Here is a 19385-nt window from a genome sequence, read left to right as displayed (position 1 = left end):
TTACCTATAAAAAAAAAAAAAATTTATCAAAAAATCTTAGTAGGGAGTGTCTGTACATGTCTGCGTATTTGAAATGTTAATGTTTCAGAAGTGTAGATTTCTGAGTTGTTTAATTGAAATAATAGCATTATGCGTTTCGTGTACTTGGCTATGCCTACGCTCTATCATAACTAATTGTAGGCAATCCCAAAACCTCTTTATTATATAACTGCCACTATATATCTTTTTGCAAATGTGTTGGCCATGAGATATTGTTTCTGTTTAGATCTACTCTGAAATCTTGTTTGTGATTTCTTCAGAAACAAAGATTTATTAAACTCCGAGTTTAAAGATGAAATATTTGGTTTTAGTGTATGACAATTTTGTTCTTCTTGCAGTGTCTGAAGAACTCCCGAAAGAGCTAATCCTGGTAATGCATTTTTCCAGCATGTGCTGCTTCATAGGAATAGTCTTTCAAATTTTGTAAAGAAGAAATTTTCTGTTATTTGAATTTTTTAAATGTCGGATTCTCATTTAAGGTGATTGGCTTGTGACAGTACCCCCAAACTTCACACTTGGAGGCATGCCAGTTTGTCGCAGATGATCATACGGCACAATTGTGCCTTCGGATTGTTCAATGGCTTGAGGGTTTAGCCTCCAAAGCACTTGATTTGGAAAGCAAGGTGATCAATTTTATATCTTTCTTTTGTTTGGTTTGAGAGTGTTATTGCCAATTCGCCGATTAATGGTCTTGTCTGTTTGTTAGGCCCGTTTCTAGACAGCATTTGTGTCTTTCTTGCTGGCTGAATAATTGCCTTCCATGTTGTTAGTTCGTTGATCTGTAATTATTGCTGCTTCTGCTGTTATCGTTATTGTTATCATTTGTTTATGCATTTTTCCCTTCTCATGGGCTTTTAGTTGCATTGCCATATATGGTTGGTGACTCGGTGTTATGAGATGTCCATCTAAAAATCCTTTGAGAATTTAAAATTCATTCAATTTGATACTATTAAAATGATTGACCCGAGGATTGCTATCTCTGTAAATAATTCATTTTTTGTGTGCTATTTTTTTACTATCGCTAGTTCATACTGCAATAATGATTGATCATTAATTTACTGTCACACTTGTGAAATATTTTGCAATCGTGGTTATATAAATGCTTTTACAATTTTATCATGAAAAATAATGCTATTACAATATATATATTTTATAAGTAATGCTATTACAAATTTTAGGTTGTGTTCAGGTAAACAATGGTATTTCCTGGAAATGACATGCCTAATTGGTGTTTTGATGCTCTATGAAATTAAAGTTTGGGCATAGTTATTGCTAAAGGTCCACTTGTGGTTCTGATTGGGTTTAAAGGATGAGTGAGTTCTTGCTCTGAGGGTGCAGCCTAATGTTTAAAGGATGGACATGGGATGAGCTGCAGACTCAGACATCCTAGGCTCGAGTGCGCAATAAGAGTTCCCTTTGATTACTTGGTACATAGTTCTGATGGGTGAGATTGTGTATTTTTGTGTTGAGAGCTACTAGAGACACAAAGAGATTACATAAAGTAAACCTACAAATTGATGTGGCTTCTTGAAATCCATTAGATCTACTTTATAATAAAAGTGACTATATAATCTGACATACCCCAATAGGCCACATCAGTTTATGGGTTTATTTTTGTATAATCCCTCTGTGGCTAAAGTATTTTCCTTTTATTGCGTTTACTTCCCAGCTCCTAAGGGTCGGCCCAGAGGGTCCTGCCTTGAGGTGATTCCATGTTATAAAATAAGTATGAGGGAGTTTTGATGTGAATGTGGTTGATGGTTGAAATGGATGTAATAGGTGTTGAGCCAACAATAAATATAAATATTTACTAACCTATCAAAAAAATAAACATAATTTTTTTTTGATAAGTAAAAAATAAATATTACTATATCTGACAAGATTCTTATAAAAATTATAAAAAATATTAAGGCCAGAAAATATACTTGTGGTTGACTTTAGTTTGTATGGCAGTTGAGCAGATCTTCCAAAATCCAATCTTTTGGTGATATGTTTCGCAGGATATCCTTTGTATTGTCAATTATTCTTGAATTTTAAACTTAGGGTAAAAGTCAGGATGAAATCTATTGGTTCCCCCAACTTTGTGACTTTTGCCATCCACCCTTCCGTTTTGGTATTTCTCTTGTTCCCATTGGTGTGCAAACTTTTTAATTAGTATCATGCAACAGTGGTCTCTGTTGCATTCTTTCTTGGGTAAAAATATGCTTTTGTTTTCTTGATAACATTTCTGTTATTATCAGTAATGGTTCTTTGTTAAATTTCTACTTATAAAAATATCAGTCAAGAGTTCATTTTTACTGTTTGACATGGGAATTCATCAAGATTTTCAGGTGCGAGGATCTCATGTTGGTACCTATCTACCCAGCTCTGGTGTTTGGCATCATACTCAACGGTATCTTAAGAAAGGAGCCTCCAATAGAAATACCATTAATCACTTGGATTTTGATGCTCCAACTCGTGAACATGCTCATCAGCTACCTGATGACAAAGTACGCACTTGTTATTGTCTTACAAACTTCTGCAAAGCCTGTCTACATTTACGCTATCATCTTTCACTAATAGTGATGTTATGTTTTTTTGATAAGTAATTGATGATTTTAGTAAAAAGTGCCAGAAGAATAGATAGCTGAAGTACACAGGTAGTATACATGAGGAACACCTAAATTAGAAATAGGAAGAGAGATGAAAGTAATGGCAACTCAGCTCATTACAATCTGGCGTTGCTTCTATTTATATTTTATTTCCTTTGTATTTATTGAATATGAATAGGAATATGTTTGAACGATGCTATTGAAAATGCACAACAGCCCTTTTGGGCGTGATGTTACTGGAGGGCACAAGACAATGCTGAATTTCTGGTGTCTAATCTGAAAGTAATTATTTTGATGTAATTTTCATGATTTGGAACTCTTAAAATTTGAAATTTATACTTCTGAATGCATACGTATTTTCCTTAAATTCACCAATATCAGTCTTGGCTCAACAGAAACAAGATGAATCTCTTTTGGAAGATGTCTGGACTCTTCTAAGGGCTGGAAGACTGGAAGAAGCATGTGATCTTTGCCGGTCAGCCGGACAGGTGAGAAATGTTCTGTATTAACTAGGTTACAGTTTTTGTTTCTTGGTGCTGTTCTGATACATGGTAGCATTTTGGAAGCCATGGAGAGCTGCAACATTGTGCCCATTTGGAGGGTTGGACCTTTTCCCTTCTGTTGAATCCCTGGTGAATAATGGAAAGAGTAGGATTTTGCAAGCCATTGAACTGGAAAGTGGCCCAGGACACCAATGGCGTCTTTGGAAATGGGCTTCCTACTGTGCATCTGAGGTAGGTTATAAGGACACCATCAGAGAAATTTCTTGCATTTTTAGGTGAAGCCAATATGTTTTTTGAGTTTTGCTACATACAAGCACAGTTACGCACTAATCTGTGTACCAATACTGATTTATTCATACTTAAAATTTAAATTAACACTGTTTTCAATCAAATCTATTTTTTGACCAATCACATCATATTGGTGCACAGATTAGTGCACAACTATGCTTGCAACTATATTTTTCCATGTTTTTAATTCTGTTTTCTGTGCTACCAACTTGTGTGCTTGGGCTATGCCTATCCTTATTAATAATATTCATTTACTTATTAAAAACAAATTCTGTTTTCTATGCTCTATTTCCCTTTATGTGGTTATGCCTTAAATTCTAGACATTCTTAGCTTAATGATATTAGCTCTTGTAAGTTCTCATCCATCCATTCATTCATTGGTGGACTGGCTTCTCCATCTTTGTTTTTTGAAGAAAATTGCGGAGCAAGATGGTGGTAAATTTGAAGCAGCTGTATATGCAGCACAATGTGGCAATTTAAAGCGCATGCTTCCAATCTGCACAGACTGGGAGGTATTTTCTCCCTATGTTTATGCCCGTGGTCAACTTTTAATTGCATTGATTATTAAATTTATGTTTATGAATGTTTAGTAGGTTTTTTTCTTCTTTTTTTTTTTGATAAGTACGAAAAATTTATTCATCGAATGAAATAGGTGAAACCCATGTACACAGGAAGTATACAAAAGAAGCACCTAATTACATTCTAGTATCAAGAAAAGAAAACAAAAACTCATGACCCTCCATTAAGTACAATAGCTGAAAACCACTGAAGCAAGTAGAACACAAAGAATTTCCAGATTTCCTCTACAGCACGCTCCTTATTGTGAAACACCGCTCATTCCTTTCTATCCAAATACATCACATGATGCACAAAGGAATCATCTTCCACGCCGCTGCCACTTGAGAACAACTATGAGGCCTATTCCAGCAAGCCAGTCCACCACTTTCTTAGGCATTACCCAAAACAGCCCAGCTCTACTAAACACACCATCCCATAACGCCTTAGCCACCTTACAATGTAAAGGTAAATTATCCACTGATTCACCATCTTTCTTACACATAAAGCACCACTCCATAACAATCATGCCACGCTTCCTCAAATTGTCAATCGTCAAAGTATTCTCTAGTGATGCTGTCCAAGTGAAAAAGGACACTTTGCACTGCACAAAAACTCTCCGAATACTCTTCCACGGAAAAAAAGTGTGATGCTGAACCGTCAGCACCTTATAATATGACCGAATCGAAAACTTTTTACTCTATGTATGCTTCCATAACATTCAATCCCTCTCATCTCCTCCAATATCCAGAGAATACAATAAACTGAAAAACTTTGCAACCTCATCAAGTTCCCAATCCTGAACAGCTCTAAACTAACATTCCATTGCACAGCACCATAAAATGAATCAACAAATCTGAAAAGGAAGCCTGCTGATTTGCAACCATTCGAAAAATAGCCGGAAAAGCTCTAAAAAGAGCACACTCACCACATCAACCCAAAAACGAATTCTTGAACCCTCTAACTTCGAACTTAATTTGTTTCACAAAATTGTCCCATCCCTTTCTAATAAATTTCCAAAGACTCACACCATAAGTCACCCTACTCTCCTTTGAACACCAACCTCCCCAACCACTCCCATACTTACGATCAATAACCTCCCTCCACATCGATTCCCCTTCCATTTGATACCTTCACAACCACTTTCCCAAAAAATCCTTATTAAAACTACTTAAATGCATTAAAAAAAAAACTCTTATTCCCAAGAAACAAGGGGCGTCGATTATTGAGGATTTTCGTCCTATAAGCCTGGTTAGTGGTATATACAAAATAATTTCGAAGGTGCTTGCCAACTGGTTAAGCCCTGTGATGGAATGGATTATCTCCAAGTCACAAAACGCATTTATTCGTGGGAGACAAATCCTTGACTCAGTGCTCATTGCAAATGAGTGCTTGGATCACAGATTGAGGGAGGGAGAGCCAAGTATTCTTTGTAAGTTAGACATGGAAAAGGCTTATGATCATGTGAACTGGGAATTCTTATTATATCTGCTTGGGAGATGTGGGTTTGGTGAGAGGTGGATCTCTTGGATGAGTTACTGTATTTCTACTGCACGGTTCTTAGTGCTAGTTAACGGCACTCCTACTGGTTTCTTTAATAGTTCTCGGGGTCTGCGCCAAGGAGATCCATTATCTCCTCTTCTGTTCGTTATAGTCATGGAGGCTCTTAGTCGGATGGTAAAGGCAGCTGTGGATGGGGGTCTCTTATTCGGTTATCAGGTAGGCAGTAGCACTGGTGACTCTATTATCATTTCACATCTTTTATTTTCAAACGATACTCTTCTCTTTTGTGATGCATATATTAGCCATATTCAAACTCTACGAGCACCGTTACTTTGCTTTGAAGCAGTGTCGGGACTCGATGAATCTTGGGAAGTCTGAGATGGTTCCAGTGGGTGCAGTTTCAAATATTCTCAGCTTAGCAAACACTTTGGATTGTAAGGTGTTCTCTTTGCCGATGAAATATTTGGGCTTACCGTTGGGTGCAACTTTTAAGGCTATAGCTATTTGGGATGGAGTGGTGGAGAAGATAGAGAAAATGTTGGTTGGTTGGAAACGGATGTATTTATCGAAAGGGGGCCATCTCACCCTCATTGAGAGCACCCTTACTAATCTCCCTAAATATTATTTATCCCTATTTCCTATGCCTATAGGGGTGGTGAATAGGATCAAGAAACTATTTAGGGTGTTCTTATGGGCAGTGGTAGAGCCACGTTGGGGCATGGTCCCCCCTATAAATTTGGAAAAAAAAAAACTATATATGTTAATTTTTTAATTTAATAAAATAATATTAATTTATCATGTATTGGCTCCCCCTCTAAAAATTATTTTAGCCTCTCCATAAAATTTAATCTGATATAAAAATGAAAGAAATAAATCTCATCTCATATAAAATTTAATACTTGATGATTTTATTTGTTTAAAAGAACGCAAGTTACAATTTTAGACACTCTGTATTTCTTTTGTTTAATATATTTGTATGGATGTTTTTATATTATTTTAATGATATATTGTTATTGACATATCAAATACTTTTTTAATATGTAAGTTGTATTAAACGTATTTTATTTTTATTATAAATCTTCCTATCAGATTATTATATATCGTAAAAAAAATTGTATAAAAGTAGAACAAAAAAAATATTTTATATATATTGTTCTAGTTTTGTTTGGCTCCTCCTAGAGTAAATTCCTGACTCTGCCATTGCTTATGGGGGGGTATGGGGGAGGAGAAGAAATTCCACCTGGTTAAATGGAAGACAATATATGCTCTAGTTGTACCGGGGGGGGGGGGGGGGGGGTTGGGAGCGTGTGACTTGAGAACTTTTAATAAAGCGTTATTGGGGAAATGGCTATGTAGATATCATTCAGAGGGGGAATCCTTGTGGAAGGCAATCATCGATGTTAGATATGGAGCGGCTTGGGGTGGGTGGTGTTCTAATGAAGTGAGGGGGGTATGGCGTGGGTTTATGGAAGTTTATAAGGAGGGGGTGGCCATGTTTTGAAAAACAGATTTGTCTTGTAGTAGGTGAGGGCAACAGTATCAATTTTTGGCGGGATATGTGGTGTGGAGATCATGCATTGAAAAGGGTGTTTCCGGCTCTTTAGAGTATTGTAGCAAATATGGAGGCTTCACTGGCAGATATGCGAATCTTTTCGCATGGCTCTCACTAGTGGAATATTCTTTTTAATAGGAATTTTTATGATTGGGAACTAGCTATTGTATTAGATTTTTTCAGCTTATTATACTCCAAGGGGATGCCTATGACATAGGGGATAGATTGAAGTGGAGGTCTAATAATAAGAAATGCACGGTTAAGGCGTATTACAAAATCTTGATAACACGATCATACACCGTTCCCTTGGAAAAACATATGGAAGTCTAGGGTGCCATCTAAAGTTGCTTTTTTTTTTTTTTTGTATGGAATGCTGCTCTTGGAAAGATCTTGACTACGGACAATTTGAGGAAGAGGGGTTGTGTTGTGGTAGATTGGTGTTATATGTGCAAAAAGAATGGAGAATCTGTGGACCATCTTCTATTGCATTATGCGGTAGCAAGGGGGTTGTGGGATGAGATCTTTCAAAAGGTTGATGTTCCTTGGGTTATGCCTTCGAGAGTGGTGGATTTGTTGCGTTGTTGGAGGAAGCTGCAAGGTTGTCATCAAGTGGTTGCGGTGTGGAAGATGATTCCGTTATGTATCATGTGGTGTATTTGGTTAGAAAGGAATGCACGTTGTTTTGATTATAAGGAACGTACATGGGAGGAGCTGAAGAATTTTTTTCTCCACACTTTATTGCTTTGGTTTTCTGCTATTGTACAAAATGGGGACAACGCTCTTGATTTTTTGTCTTTAATTCATCGCAGTTAGAATGTATTTAGGTGTTCTTATGTATACTTCTGGTGTAGATGGCTTATGCCTATCTCATTCATATCAATAATATTTATCTCTTATCACAAAAACAGAACTACTCAAATTACAAACCCCCAATCCTCCATTAACGATAGGACAACAAACTCTATTCAAATTCACAAGATGAAACTTTTTCTCTTCTCCCATACCACCCCACAAAAATGCTCTAAATAACTTCTCAATACGATTTGCCACACCTATCGGTAATGGGAATAAAGAAAGAAAATAAGTGGGGAGATTAGATAGGGTACTTTTAATAAGAGTGATTTTGCCCTCTTTTGATAATTATAGCTGCTTCCAACTCGCCCATCTTTTCTAAATCTTCTCTACAACCCTATCCCAAATATATTTTTTTTTTATAAGTAAGAATTTTTTTATTAATCCACGTAATTAGGCATAGCTCAGGTGCACAGGGAGTATACAAGAAGTAAACCTAATTACAAGCTAAGCATTGTGATAGACGCTTCCATCCCAAATATTCTTAGCCTTGAAAGACACCCGCAACTGAAGCCCAAGATATTTCATAGGAAGAGAAGCAACTCTACACCCCAAAAGTTCCGCCAAGCTGTTGATATCATGCACAGCCCCCACCAGAACTGTCTCTGACTTTCCCAAGTTCACCTTAAGACCTGAGACAACTTCAAAACATAACAACACGGCCCTCAAAGCTTGAATCTGCTCAAAATCAGCATCACAAAAAATAAGAGTGTTATCAGCAAAGAGTAAATGGGAAATCAAGATAATTCTGTTGTTAGCATTTCCCATTGAAAAACCGGAAAGAAACCCCCCCTCTAATTGCAGCCTCCACCATTCGGCTCAGCGCCTCCATAACAATAACAAAGAGAAAAGGAGATAACGGATCCCTCTGTCTCAAACCTCTCGAACTTTGAAAAAACCACAAGGCTGTCCATTTACTAACACTGAAAACCGGGCAGTCGATACACTAACCCATCCACACCACCTATCCCTGAACTCATATCTTCGGAGCATGTAGAAAAGAAAATCCCAATTCACATGGTCGTACACCTTTTCCATATCTAGCTTGCAAAGAACTCCCGGTACACCTTCCCTGACCCGACTATCTAAGCATTCATTAGCAATCAAAACTGATTTAAAACTGAAAAAATTTCTTCCTTTTGTTAGGGTCAAGTCTTTGTGTGTGCATGCTTGTGTTTGATAACAGTCAGCAGCCTGCTTATGTTTCCAATTTAATGGTCTATATTTTTAGGTTCTTGAGTTTTACTGATGGTTGTGTAGCTTAATGGTATTACTTCTCCTATTTTAGGGAGGGTTTAAGGTTTGACCCAAAAAAGTTTGGGGTTTATGAGGCAAGTGGTACCTCTACTGTTAGACAGAAGGCAAAGAAGTAATATTTGAAACTGAGGTGAAATTCCTAGCTGGTACCCTTTGAACCCAAATCTTCTGTTTTCCCTTTATGAAAAGTTGAACTGGGACTTGCCAAAAAAGGGATTTAGCCTTGTTACCTTCTCGTAACTATAATATGTTTTAGTTCAATAGATAACTAACTGGGTAGTTCTTTTGTTGTTGTTGTATAATAAGCATCAATCAAATGCATAGGCAACACTCTTGTATATGTGCTGTATACTTGGGCCTTTTGTCTATTTTATGCTCAATAAATTTTGTTTACTGATAAAAAAAGAATGATTTCGTGGAAGCTGAAGCTTTATAGAAGCATGTTTCCCTGATAATTGTTTTTACATTGACAAGTAGGTATGCCCAAAGGGCCTTGCCTTGGCTTCACTTCATATAAAAAAGGTCTAATGAGGCTGGTTTCATGGTCAAAGTGCTCTCTTGCATCAATATGTGATGTGTGCAAGGGCCTGGTTTTGTCTAATATGTGGTATGTTCCATAAGCTATGTGAAACAATTCAAATGTATTTTTGATAAGGAAGCAATTTAAATGTTTAAGACTGCAGAAGTCATGTTTATCCATTTAAACTAGAATAGAGGAACAAAAGTGGCATTATTCCTACTCAAATGAATGTCCTCCATTGGTGATCATATCTGTTTAATTTATGTTGTATGCTGATATTTTAGACTATGATTCTATATCTTGGGTTTGCTGATATAGAACTGCTGAAGCAGTTTTTGAAAAGGTTTGCTGACTAATCGCTTATTGTATAATTTTAACACCACAATGAATCTTGTTCTTTAGCACTTTAAGTTTTTGGGTGAAGAATGCTGTAAGGGATGGGAACAGTTGTAATGTTTTATTTTAGTTCTGTTTTGCTTTAGCATGTATTTAGGTGTACTCACTTGTATACATCCTGTGTATTGGGGCTATGCCTATTTACTTGGAATAAAATCTCTTATTAACTATAAAAAAAAGAAAAGAATCTTCCTGCTTTTGAAGCAATGATTCATTGTATGCATCGAATTTGTTGATGAGTGAGAATGGATGATTTCTGTTCACTTAGTATGCATGTAAAATAGTGGGTTGTCAAGGTACTAGGAGAGAGAAAATTGTTTGGGTGTAATCGGCAACTAAATATGGTTGTGTACCAAGATATTGTGGACATGTTTTACTTATAAAAAAAGAAAAAAAAAGCGTGGACATGTGGATCCTTCATTTTGGGGTCATCAAGTTGGTGATCTGCCTTTGATTAGATTTTTATGCCACAAATTTCACTTTACTGAAAATCTTAGTGCTTTCTATAAAATTTTGAGACATTTTAATTTTTTGATGTTTGCTGTATCTTGTTGCTTTGTGTTTGAGGTATTGTCATGGATTATTTTTAGGTTTCTGATCCTATTAATGATTTGCTGTCGTGTTCTTTACGACTACTTTCAATGCTGGAAGCTTTTTTGAAATTTTCTACACAATATCGATGCAGTCTGCATGCTGGGCGATGGCAAAATCCTGTCTAGATGTTCAGGTGGATTTGGAACTAGCTCATCTACAACCCGGGAGAGTGGATCAGATGAGCCGTTTTGGAGATGTAGCTGATGGAAGTCCTGGAAATATTGATGGCGGTCATCGGCCTCCAGATGGGTCGGAAAGTTGGCCAGTCCAAGTTCTGAACCAGCAGCCACGACAACTTTCTGCTCTTCTTCAGAAGCTTCATTCAACGTATATTGCAATTTTCATTCAAATATTGAGTTCCTTTCTCTTTAGTAATGTTTAATCTGTTTAATCTTTTGGTTTAAAAATATATTTCTGATTAGGGAAACAGTGCATGAAAGTGTTGCTCGAGGATGCAAAGAGCAGCAACGTCAAATTGAGGTATTTCTGAAGAAGAGTATTTAGTTTAATTTAGCTGGATAATCCCTGTTACTTGCTTCATCCTGCCCTGCCTGATCATCGTTGAATCTGAAATTAAATTTCTGCTGGCATCTATAATGGCCTAAAGGAGGCCCAAGTCACATATACTAAAAAGACTAGTCAATGGTACAATCGGAGTTCTTTGGAATTAGTATGAAGAGCAAGAATTTCTCCCTTTCAAGCAATGTGGGATCCCATTTACCACCTATACACACTCACTATGGGGGTATGGCAGCATTTGTCCCACTGGCTGTTGAAGGTGCTGGCTGATTATCCTCCTTTCACTGTTTAGATGTTTTTTTTATAAGTGTGAAGATATTTTATTGATGTTGAAATAGGCATGGCGTAAGTACAATTGTTTAGATGGTTTTGCCCTAAAGAAGTGTAGAATGATTCACTTAAAATGATCTGCGGCTGAATGTAGCTGGACAAATCCCTATGAGATTGCAATGCAAAGATATATAGGAACCTCCTGCTTTCTTAAGTTATTTCCTCATCAGTTTCCTTTTATTTCAAAAGGTAGTACCCTCAAATTTAACCCAAAAAATGCTGTTGTCTCTCTCATTAAGCATGCATTCATGTGAGGGTGACTTGGAAATAGTAACTATAAGAGACTAAGGCCCCATTTGGATAGTGAAAGTGTTTCATCTCATCTCATCATTACAACTTTTCCAAATTTTCCACACAAAATGTGATAAACAATTCAACTTTTTGAAATCCCAAAACAATAATAATATTAAAAAATAATATTCTAATAATATTTTATTCAACTTTCATCTCAAGTCACTATCCAAACGGATCAAACGGCACCTAAAAGAATTAACATTGGCATTTTGATTAGGATTTTATTAAGTGAATTAACTATAAAAAAAATGTTATTAAGTGAATTAGAGAGGATTTTTTATATGATTGAAATGTGTCTTTCTTCACCTCCTTGCATATCAAAGATAGCACTTAGCTCAGCAGTGGCTCTATATTTTTGTGCATTACTTTAGGTCCTTTCTATGTTATTCTAATATTTCAAAGGAAAGAGACAGGTTTTCTTCTCATTTTGATTAACTTTCATTGGCTGTTTTCTTTAACCACACAATGCTTCACAGATGATTTTGATGTTAGGGGATGTACCACGCCTACTGGACCTTATATGGTCGTGGATAGCGCCTTCAGAAGATGACCACAATGTATTCAGGTAATGCCAAGTGTTGGGTCCCTTTATCTGTCTGCTAGATTGGTGTGCACAAATTAATTGTGTAATGTCCTTTCTGTTGTTCCAACCAACCTATCTATTAATATGAACCTTCCAACTTTTGGTGACCTCTTGTATGGCTGCATACTGATGATAATGATAAGGTCTGTTTTCATTCCTACCTACTGAAAGTCGCTTCAAATGATGGTTAAAAGAAGGTAAAGTGTTTGAAAGCAAATTCTTAAATAGATCATCAAACTTTTTGATACTGAAATTGATCTATTTTGGTTCTCTTCCTTTTGGTGGTTCACTGAGTGAATTTTCCGTTTGTGGGCTAGGATCTTTGTAAGGATGCTTTCTAGTGTGTAGTAGGTATTTCCTTTGTATACTTCCTGTGTACTTGGGCTGTGCCAATCTTGGTAATAAAATTCTTATTAACTATCAAAAATTTTTTTTTTCTGTTTTGATTCATTGATTTGCTATATTTATTGTTCTGTCTGTCTGGGAACAAATATGTGCTTGTAAACTTTCGTAGAATATTTGAATCTGTTCAGATTAAGTTGATTGACCAATGGGTAATGTGGTTCCTGTCAGGCCTCATGGAGATCCCCAAATGATTCGATTTGGCGCACACCTAGTTCTTGTACTGAGACATTTACTTGCCGACGAAATGAAGGATGCTTTCAGAGAGAAAATAATGAATGTTGGTGATCTCATTCTACACATGTAAGTAGCTTGAAGTTGTGTTACCTAAAAATACGTAAACCAAGGACCAAGATAACTTAGTGAATCATATAAGCATGATGCTGCAACTAGGGAGCAGATAACCAGTAACTAGATTTTTAGCAGGAAAACAAATGAGCTCATGTAGTAGGATATTTTGCAGGCTTATGACTACTGGTAACAAAAAGGATCAAAGCTTCTTCTGGTTTTTTCCTCTTTGATTGATAAAAATGCATGCAATTTGACCATGTGCATAAGTGGTTTATGAAGGATTATTATGTTTGTACAGTTGTACTAACAGAATTTTACCTTGTTTTTCATTTATATCGTTGTCTTTTCTGGTTTCAGGTATGCAATGTTTCTTTTTTCAAAGCAACATGAGGAGTTAGTGGGCATATATGCTTCTCAGCTTGCACATCACCGTTGCATTGACCTCTTTGTGCATATGATGGAACTGAGGCTGAACAGCGGGTATAAATAACTTCTTATCAAGTTTGTGCTTCTCATCTCTGCCTTTTTTTTTTTTTTTTTTTTTTTTTTTTTTTCAAAAATAAAATCATAGCACTAAGATTTGAATTTATAGATTGCCTAATAATTTTATGTGATGAGAAATTGAGGGCGATATTTTGAAGAGTGATATATTTTTCTAAAGGGAGGGGGTTGTGCAGTTTTCTTTCCAATACTTGTGTTCAAAGAATGTTCAGAAACCAACCCTAAGACAGTTAAGCAGAAGATAAGGGATGACAATGGCAACTGATATATGTCAAGAACATATTGTCTCTGGGCACTTGTATTATCTTATCCTGACTGGGCCCAAGTGGAGTAAAGTGGGATTACTAATCTCATTTTACGCGTCAACAATCTGTTGTCTTACATTTGTGACTCACTGTGCCTTTCATCTACTTTGAAAATCGGATCTGTCCTGATTTTCGGATATGCATATATTAGATTCAAAACACATAAATGGCAATAAACTTTGAGACCTGTCATGGTATATATTTGTCCCAGTTCTGAAGGAGATAAGTTGTATGCGTAAATGAGTGGATCTAAATTGTCTTCCAAGACTTCCATAGACAATGTTCTGACACGATACCCTTGACCATCAGGCATATCCACAAAATGAGATGCCTGTGTTATGTCAACTTTACATTATCTGTGGTCTAGCTTTGAGCTTTGAGCTTTTAGTTTCATTCTTTTATTTCCTCGCTGTGTACTTTTATTTATCTATGTTTCTGTATAATACAAAATAATATATGTGGTAGGCATAGGGAAACATATAAAAAGAAAAAAAAACTCGATTTTGTTTGATAGTACTTTGACGTCATGCATTTTTTCTTAATACTTTTTCTTTTATTTTTTTGGTAGAAAATATTGTTTCCTGCATAGATGATGGAGGATGATGGCAAGCACAGAGTAATAAGAATTGTGCCTTAATTGGTTTTATGAACTAAACACTTTAGTTGGTGGGATCAATGCCAAATGCCAACCAACTTCAATTACTGTAATGCACCTTTGAGCACAATGCACAGTGTAATGCCGATTCTTCTGCTGAAACCAAAGAACAGTTGCTCTGAGAGGGAGGGGAAAGGGTTTATAGCTGAATCATAGCCAACTCCTTCCCCAAGAGAGGGGAAAAAGTTTTGGAGTCACTGTCAGTATACTACTGTTGTTGAAATTCTGGTTGAATATGCAACAGTGGTGCATGTGTCTAAGAGATGCTCAATTTACAATGACTAGGATTGTCATCTTATAGTGGTGTATCTAGTTGCATCTGAAGTATTCCTTTTTCCTTATTCTGTTTTGTGTGAATGTTTTATATTATAGTTTTTGGAATGCCAACAGGGTGCATGTCAAATATAAGATCTTCCTTTCTGCCATGGAGTACTTACCATTTTCTCCTGGGGATGATTCAAAAGGCAGTTTTGAGGAAATTATTGAGAGGTATTAGTATCTCTTCAACAGTTTCTTGGAGTTTTGAGGCAAAAAGAACGCAAATGATGTTATTTCTGTATACTGTTAAAAGAATTTCTAATATTTTTTAAGCAGGGTTTTGTCAAGATCTCGGGAGATCAAAATTGGTAAATATGATAAGTTATCAGATGTACTAGAACAACACCGGCAGCAGGGTCTTCAAAAAGCTATGGTTATCCAATGGCTCTGCTTTACACCCCCATCCACAATTGCCGATGTTAAGGATGTTAGCACAAAACTTCTTTTGCGAGCCCTAATACATAGGTAGTTGATTTGAACTTATATAGTTGGATGTATAATAAAATATTATTGTTATGTTATGTTACAATAAATTGTTATATGCTATAAGAACAATAAGGGTGATGCCCCAGTGTACAGGTTATTGCAAGGATTAATAGCTGTTTGATAGAATTTGTTGATTAGCATCTTTTGTTCTGGCTGGCTCACGTAAGCTAATTCCAGGAGAATTGTGTACCTCACGTGTTAATTAAATATGAAGAAACAGAATGAGAATCTTATACTGGTTTTTGGGGTGTTATTCTGGAAGATAGGTTTCTGCCATGACTTTATTACAACCTTTATTGTTCTTATATTGTCTCACTTGATTTTCCGGAATCTAACCTTTGGCTTTTTTCTATAGCAATATATTATTCAGGGAGTTTGCTCTGATTTCCATGTGGAGAGTGCCAGCAGTGCCTATTGGTGCGCACACGTTACTCAGTCTTCTTGCTGAACCTTTGAAGCAGCTTTCAGAAAATCATGATATGTTGGAGGATTATGATATTTCTGATAATTTGAGAGAGTTCCAAGACTGGGTTTGCTTCATTCTTACTCATTTAGTTGGATATTTTTTAGCTTGCTTTAATATAGTTCCGCACAATAATTTGCATTTTAATATTGTATAGAGTGAGTATTACTCTTGTGACGCAACATATCGGAATTGGCTCAAAATTGAATTGGAGAATGCGGAGGTTTCACCCCTAGAACTCTCACAGGAGGAAAAACAAAGAGCCATTTTAGCGGCCAAAGAGACACTGAATGCATCTCTCTCACTTCTACTAAGTAAGTTGAATTGACTATCTTACTTAAAAAAAAAAAGTTGAATTGACTATCTTTTTATTGAATGCAAAAGTAGAGGCCAACCTTTTATTCTGAATTTACAATAATGTTCTTTTGTGGTATAATTTCCGTCAAGAATGGTGGATTCAGACTCATAATACTTACTTTTAAGAAGTTCGTTAAATTATCTTTTTTAACTGCTTTCTCTAGGAAAAGGAAATCCTTGGTTGGCTGCAACTGAAGATCATATATATAAATCAGAAGAGCCTTTATTTCTAGAATTGCATGCCACAGCAATGCTCTGCCTTCCAACTGGTGAATGTATGTCTCCAGATGCCACAATGTGCACTACTTTAACAAGTGCCCTTTACTCTTCAGTGAGCGAGGAAGTTGTGTTAAATCGGCAACTAATGGTATGCTTAATTTTTTTGCTGTGGGTGACAACTGATGGGAAATAAAGTGAAAAAATAAATTTTTTTTTGGTATTGAGGCGATGCTACGGGTATGTTTTCGTTAGTCTTCATTTTTCTTTGACGCTGGAAAATGATAGTCAAATTATGGCTCATTCCAGGAGGTCATATATCACAATAGGTAGAAGTAGATCAACCTTGAGTATAAAGAATCCGTTTGGCTTTATTTATATAGACTTTTAAAAAATAAAAAACTACATTTTTTTCTTTTATCATTCAGTTGATTTTAATGGCATGACTTTTCATGAATTCTTTGTATCGCTAAACTAGCACGTTTAGGCTATGCTCTTGGTTATGTCCCGTATACTTGGATTCTTTCCTATTCTTATGATCAATAAAATTTTGTTTACCAATTAAAAAAAAGCATAACCTTTAAATAGTATTCATTGGGCTCAGCGATAACCAACAATAAATGTACTCATTGAGGAATGAAGTAGTCATGGCCAAGAACAATGAAAATGTATATGATTATTATCTTTCATACATTACTAATGAAACAGACTAACCTAATCAATTTTACATTACCTAACATCTTACAGAAATTCAACCGAGAAATCTTGTCCTGGCTCTGTACCTCACCTTAGAAAATGTAATTCATGCTAAAGCCTAAGCCTACACTCTGCATAAATCCTTGTTGGCCTTTGGCAACCAAAATTTTAACGTATCAACACTGTTTATATTTTTGTTTGATATTATTTGCTTTCGCTCACATTCTGAACATTTCTGGGCAGGTGAACATCTCCATATCGACGAGGGATAATTACTGCATTGAGGTTGTACTACGCTGCTTGGCAGTAGCAGGTGATGGAATTGGGCCACAGGAAGATGGTGGCATACTCAGTACTGTTATGGCTGCTGGCTTCAAAGGTAAGAGGCACTATAGTGGTACAAACTTGGTAAGTTTGCATGTGGGTTGCTCTTGTATCACTAGAACTTCACTCCTAGGCGTTGCTCTTGTACATCATGACCTGTGTACTTTGGCTTTTGCCTAATTCCTATGACCAATAAAATCTTATTTACCGATCCAAAAAAAAAAAGTTTGTATGTGGGTTGCTATTTTTTGCTGTTATGAAGCATTGATTTCTATAGTCAGTTGACAAGCCATGTGTGAGCATGGTTCTTTTTTAAGGAACAATGGCAACATAGACTGTTTTTTTCTTTACTTTAGGGGAAGCTGATAATTCTTCTCAGACTACCCTTGTTTCCACCAAAAATTGGTTTTTCTGAAATTTTTTTGTGCTTCTTGGTGTTTGGCTGCTAGTTACTATTGTCAATCATGAAAAAGTAACCTTTTAAGGCAGAAAATGGCTTACCTCCTCTAAGGAGACGCAATTCATTTTTTCGGATCCAATATGGAAATACTATTATGGGATGAAAGTAGCCAAATATATAAGATGCTATGGAAATAAATTGGATACCTAACACAGATGGAGGGGCAGAATTCAATCAGTGACAATTATTTGTTTAAAAAAGGACGACCTTTTACAAAGTGATGAGTTGTGGGAATATTATGTTTATAGAGGACATTTTCGATGGATTGGCAGTAGCGGTATGCAAATGACTTTTAGCCAACTAAACGCATGAATATTTTCCATAATATTGTTTCAGATCTTCACTAAACAATGAAAAATGAGTGGTTTTACTTGAAAATGTTTTCTCCTTTTTGTCATTTTACTACTTTCCAGATTACTTTTTGGCCACTTTCCATCGGTGCTTGTCTGTGCTGATAAGGTGTCAAACAAACAGTCCTTTAAAGTTTGAGAACATTCGAATAAGAACTAAAAGTTTTGTGGATAGGGTGCGACTTTGGTGGGGTCCTATAGCTTCTAGGACCTGCAGCCTTATCTTAGATAGCAAATTAAAAGCTTTGAAGTTAGATTTTAAGAAATGGAGCGAGGTATTTGGTCATGGCGGGAAGAGGAAATGACACTTTATGGAGGAACTCATGAGTTGGATATTCGTGCAGAACGCCCTTTGTGTGAGGCCTAATTGATGAGAAGGGATGAGGTCTCTCGTAAATTGGAAAGGATTATTCTGTTAAAGGAAACTAGTTGGAGACAGAAAATGAGAGTTCTTTGGCCCAAGAAGGGAGACAATAATACTAAAATTTTACATCTTATGGTCAACTTGAGTAATAAAAACAATTATATTGATGCCCTACCTATTGATGGGGAACTCTCTTCAGACACCTGAGAAGTGTGAGACATTTATGTTGTTTTTTTAGACACCAGAGAATTGTGGGATGTTTATGTTGTTTTTTACACACCTGAGAAGTGCAGGACATTTCTGTTGTCTTTTTACCCAAACCTATTCATAACGATTAACCTGGACGCCTTGGTCTTGGTTCTATTAGCGAGGAGGATGTGGGGTGGTTGGAGTGAGCTTTTGAGGAGAATGGGGTTTTCGAGGTGGTGAGGGATCTGAATGTTGATTAGACTACTGAGCCTTTCTGTTTTCTCACAAGCTTTCTTTCAGTCTTGTTGGGACGTTCTCAAAGTAGACTGATGAATTTATGCAATGAATTTCATGGTTGTGGCAAGTTTGACAAGAGCATCAATGCTACTTTGTTTCCCTTATTCCCAAGGTAGCCAAGGCGGAGAAGATAAGGCCTGGTTGGAAGTGTTTGTAAGATTATCTTCGAAGTCCTAGTTAGTCGAGTATAGGTGGTATTGGAAAAGATTATTTTCAACTCTCATATTATATTCATCAAGGGGTGACGGATATTGAGATTCAGTCTTGATAGTCAATGAATGTTTTGATAGTATAATCAAATAAAGGATTCCAGGGGTTAACTGGACTTGGAAAAG

At 36.3% G+C, this 19385-nt stretch overlaps 1 protein-coding gene across 1 annotated transcript in view; it reads left to right on the top strand.

Moving 5' to 3' along the window:
• The window catches only part of LOC122280448 (nuclear pore complex protein NUP107), a 34508-nt gene that overhangs the window by 9797 nt on the left and 5326 nt on the right, over window positions 1-19385 (top strand). Inside the window, exons 5-21 of the mRNA XM_043091351.1 lie at window positions 378-409; window positions 537-662; window positions 2370-2528; window positions 3026-3118; window positions 3197-3364; window positions 3835-3933; window positions 10742-10977; window positions 11073-11130; window positions 12270-12358; window positions 12950-13081; window positions 13427-13549; window positions 14921-15019; window positions 15125-15313; window positions 15690-15864; window positions 15955-16111; window positions 16319-16521; window positions 17310-17445. Of these exons, the coding sequence (XP_042947285.1) occupies window positions 378-409; window positions 537-662; window positions 2370-2528; window positions 3026-3118; window positions 3197-3364; window positions 3835-3933; window positions 10742-10977; window positions 11073-11130; window positions 12270-12358; window positions 12950-13081; window positions 13427-13549; window positions 14921-15019; window positions 15125-15313; window positions 15690-15864; window positions 15955-16111; window positions 16319-16521; window positions 17310-17445 (2274 nt within the window). The remainder of the gene's footprint in view (window positions 1-377; window positions 410-536; window positions 663-2369; window positions 2529-3025; window positions 3119-3196; window positions 3365-3834; window positions 3934-10741; window positions 10978-11072; window positions 11131-12269; window positions 12359-12949; window positions 13082-13426; window positions 13550-14920; window positions 15020-15124; window positions 15314-15689; window positions 15865-15954; window positions 16112-16318; window positions 16522-17309; window positions 17446-19385) is intronic.

Source organism: Carya illinoinensis, chromosome 1, assembly GCF_018687715.1.
Source record: "Carya illinoinensis cultivar Pawnee chromosome 1, C.illinoinensisPawnee_v1, whole genome shotgun sequence".
NCBI classification, from domain to species: Eukaryota; Viridiplantae; Streptophyta; class Magnoliopsida; order Fagales; family Juglandaceae; genus Carya; species Carya illinoinensis.
This window is presented reverse-complemented; position numbering and strand designations above follow the sequence as displayed.